The sequence below is a fragment of the Cucumis sativus genome, chromosome 1 (genome assembly GCF_000004075.3).
Source record: "Cucumis sativus cultivar 9930 chromosome 1, Cucumber_9930_V3, whole genome shotgun sequence".
In the NCBI taxonomy this organism is placed as follows: domain Eukaryota; kingdom Viridiplantae; phylum Streptophyta; class Magnoliopsida; order Cucurbitales; family Cucurbitaceae; genus Cucumis; species Cucumis sativus.
Window position 1 is genome coordinate 12,637,956 of NC_026655.2, and position 4,421 is coordinate 12,642,376.

Consider the following 4,421-nt stretch of genomic DNA (forward strand, 5'->3'; position numbering starts at 1 on the left):
TCTCTAATAGTTTCTACAAGTGTTAGAGACCATAAAATGCACCAATTAGTTGAACATGTGATAAAAACCATTATTGTGAGTCTATTGTCAATAGTTTCTATCACTGATAGAAACCATAAAATGCACCAATTAGTTCAACCTGTGATAAAAACCATTATTGTGTAGTCTATCGTCAATAGTTTCTATCACTGATAGAAACCATAAAATGCTCCAACACTTTATTCTTGGAGACTGTCTTGTTGCTTTTGGAGATTCTTTCTTCTTATCTTTTGGATTCTTTTGGTCTTTTTCTTTTCTTTTGATCTTTCAGATTCTCCAACACTTTCTTTGACGGTTTAGGTCGTCTCTTCGATCTAGCATTTTCAATGTTCTTCACTATTTCCATAGTTTTCGCTTTTGTCTTTTCTTGAACAATCTGAAAAAAATAATTGAATTAGAGTTTATATATAGACACGTTGAGTCTATCATAAAACAAAAATTGTGATTATTATAATACCTTCACTTTCTTTGATATGTCATGCACCGTTTTTGACTTATTTTCACGATGATTATCATCATCTTCCTCAATTTCGTTGTTATCTACAGTCTTTTGTAGAAATTAATATTAGTATTGCAATGAAAAAAATTACAGAAACTATTAATATTCAATCAAAGAAAAAACAGTCTATCACTGATACAGATCTATCATTGATAGACTTTTCACTCACAAACATACTCTAGTAATAGTCTTGGAAAAAATAAAAGTAAAAGAACTAGAAGCTTTAATAGTGTTACCTCTTTGTCTTTTGCGCAAGAAGTTGCATAAGCAACTGCTTGATCAATGTTAGTATCAATATCAGCATCTATCATTTCTAGACTCATTGATGGAGGATGATTCTTTTCCAAGGACTCTTCAGATTGTTTTTCACTTTCACATTTGTGTGGAAGTCTTTGATTCACAACTTATGTTAGGGAAAGTAACAAATGAACGATCTCCTCTTGTCCTTTTTTCAGGTGGTCTAAATCTTCTTTGTGCTGTTTTTTTAAATCTTCAATATCTTCATGTAAAGAAGATATTCTTTCTACAATATTTTTTATCATTTACAACATATGCTTCTTCAACCAATCTATCGTTTTCTAACTCCACGAAAATATCGAAAGTACTCAGATGACATTTCTTCTTTAGATGCAACAATGGGGACCATAGATAGCTAGAAAAAATATTCAATCAGTATTAAATAAAAAAAAAACTTATGCACATATGTTTGTAGAGAGCAGTCTATCATTGATATGGATCTATCACTGATAGATCAATATCAGTGATATTGGTGACAAAAAGAAAACAAATTAAAAACTTACATTTTTTTCCAGAAACACGTTGGCTTCAAGATCTTGCCAATCTACTTGTACACTGGATTCCCAATTTAATATTCTGGGAGAGCCTTTTCCTATTCTCGTCACATATTCGTTAGCAAGTTGAGAGAAGTATTTCGTATGCCCAATAAGCAAGAACTATAGGGAAGCCTTGTAGAAAGGCACATGATTTAGATTCTAATTATGAGTTTTTCGACTTCCTTTTGGATTTTACAGCATTTTGAATGAATTGCTTTGTCAAACTATAGCACAACCTTCCCCAAGGATAACTCCTAAACTTCTCTTTATCATCCAACATTTTTACATGTTTCAAATCCAAAATATTGTGATTTTGTCTAGGAATCAAAACATTGTATAGGAAGTAAAGATTGGCTAACTTTGCTAGTTCTTGTTCATCACTACAGGTTTTACAGTGATAGTTAAAAGCAGTCTTCAATTCTTGTCTACTAATAGAAGTATTGTTTCTAAAAAACAATTGTTTAACCATCGACTCATTTTCTTCTGTTGTATCCAAAACATCCTCAATACGGTATTCACCACAATTTAACCCTGTAATCAAACAAAAATCTTGCAAACCAAATCCCACAGTTTTACCTTCAATGTTGAAAAGAATAGCATTGTTGTCTGTTGAGACACATTGTCTTCTAATCAATTGTGCTAAAAGTTGTAAAGGTATTTTGGTCATTTTCATATTTAGTAAGTGTGCAAATGGACATTCTTTAAACAAATCTAGACAACTAGGTGATAGACTTTCAATAATATGGTCGATAGTTTGTAGACTACAGTACACGGTGATTCTCAAGGTAGACTTCCACAATTCTTTAGGAATAATTAGTTGTTTTCCCTGTTTAAAGCAAAATAATAGTTACAACTATGCAGTCTAACAATTTAGAGAGAAATATATATATATAGTGGGATGCCTTTTCTTTTTTAATCTTTTTTTTGCTTGATTCACCTTCATGTATTGATGCTCTTTTTATCCCTTTTTCATTTGGTTCCTTTTCCATAGTTTTTTTCTTACCCATCTATTAAAATTACAATAAATACATCAACACAATCAAAACATATTAGCATGCCAAAGAAACAAGTTCAGCATTCTTCAAATCCATTAATCACTGACAAGAACGTATCATTGATAGATCATAAGCAACATCCCACACAAAATATGCATATTAGACTAAAGTATTTACTAAACATATTTCAGGTCTATCAATGATAGAATCTATCATTGATAGATTAAGAAAACAACACTTAATCTAAAACATCCACCAACACACCTTACCACAAGCAAACCAAACATCCTCAAGGTCTATCATGTCTATCAATAATAGAAACATATCACTGATAAATCATGAGCAACAACATACATACAGAAAAATACACATCACTGAACTAACGCATCTACTAACGCCTCAATGCAAACAAACTAAACACCCATCAAGTCTATCACTAATACGAACATATCACTGATAGACCATATCCTTAAGCAACAAAAAACAAACTGAAAACAAATTAGCATGCCAAAGAAACAAGTTTAGCATCCTCCAAATCCATTAATCACTGACAAGAACGTATCATTGATAGACCATAAGCAAATCTATCAATCACTGACAATAACATATCATTGATAGACTATAAGCAACATCTCACCCAAAATATGCACATTAAACTAAATTAAAGAAACCAAACAAACAAGTTCAATATCCCAACACATAAATGTATTTCAAGTCTATTACAACAAACAGAAAAAAAAAGTCCCTGAAGTGAAGCCGAATTCGAAGAACAGAGAAGAAAGCCGAAGACGGAAGAAATACGAAGTGAAGTCGGAGAAAAGAGAAGTGGAAGACAAAAGTTATACGAAGTGAAGCCAAAGAAAAGAGAAGAACACGAAAGACAGAAGAAATACGAACTGAAGCCAAACTGAAGCCGAAGAAAAGAGACGAAAAGAGAAGAAAGGGGAAGACTGGAATAATTTTGGGGGGCATTTTCGTCTTTTATCTTATAATTTAATTAAAATCTGCCATATTTGCAATTGTATTAAATATTTGCTACATCCTTAATTAATTTACAGTAAATTGCTACATTCCCACTCAGCCCTTTAGATTTTGGTTAAAACATAAAAGCCCACAAAATCTCACACAATTTCGAAACAAAAATTTATTCTTAAAACATACTAAAAAAATAATTAGGTAAACAAAAAAAATTCTCACACTGATAGTTCTCTTAAACTATCATTTTGTGTTAATAATCAAATACATTTTTATTTGATAATTAACTAACTGAACAATAAGTATAAAAATTGGTTGTGTTCGTGATCTATCACTGTGTATTAATAGTCAAATAAAATTAAGACTATGATTTTAACTTAAAATTTTGGTTTTTATTTTAGTTAGTGAGAAAATTAGTATAAAATTTGGATTAATCGAAGTTTTTTCTTAAATATTACTAGGAATGGGGCCATCCAGCATTTAGATGTGAACTTTCGGGACATCTGACATTGTTCTAAGCTGGGTGGTTTCTTTCTAGGCCATAACATCGAACCTTTTTTCGATGTTTCGGGACGAAACTAAAATACCGAGTCCGGGGAATCGGCGTTCGGCTTTTGTGGACAAGAAACTTTAATATTACTCAGAATGGAGCCATCTAGCAGTTAGATGTGAACTTTCGGGACCTCTGACATTGTTCTAAGCCGGGTGGTTTCTTTCTAGGTCATAGCATCTACCCTTTTATCGACGTTTCGAGACAGAACTAAAAAAACGAGTCTGGGGCATCGTCGTTCGGCTTTTGTGGGCAAGAAACTTTAATATTACTCGGAATGGGGCCACCCAGCAATTAGATGTGAACTTTCAGGACCTTTGACATTGTTCTAAGCTGGGAGGTTTCTTTTTAGGGCATCGACCCTTTTTTCTACGTTTCGGGACGAAACTAGAAACCGAGTCCAGGTCATCGCCGTTCGGCTTTTGTGGGCATGAAACTTTAATATTACTCGGAATGGGGCCACCCAGTAGTTAGATGTGAACTTTTGGGACCTCTGACATTAATCAAAGTTGAGTGGTTTCTTTCTAGGC

The 4,421-nt window shown here is 32.8% G+C and overlaps 1 protein-coding gene across 1 annotated transcript; it reads right to left on the reverse strand.

Moving 5' to 3' along the window:
* Window positions 1–262: 262 nt before the first annotated feature.
* On the reverse strand, window positions 263–849 carry LOC116404049. The gene is made up of 3 exons (XM_031886226.1): window positions 775–849; window positions 497–586; window positions 263–415 (listed from the first exon to the last, which is right to left on the reverse strand). The coding sequence occupies exons 1-3, from the start codon at window positions 847–849 to the stop codon at window positions 263–265; spliced, it is 318 nt and encodes a 105-aa protein (XP_031742086.1).
* Window positions 850–4,421: the final 3,572 nt, after the last annotated feature.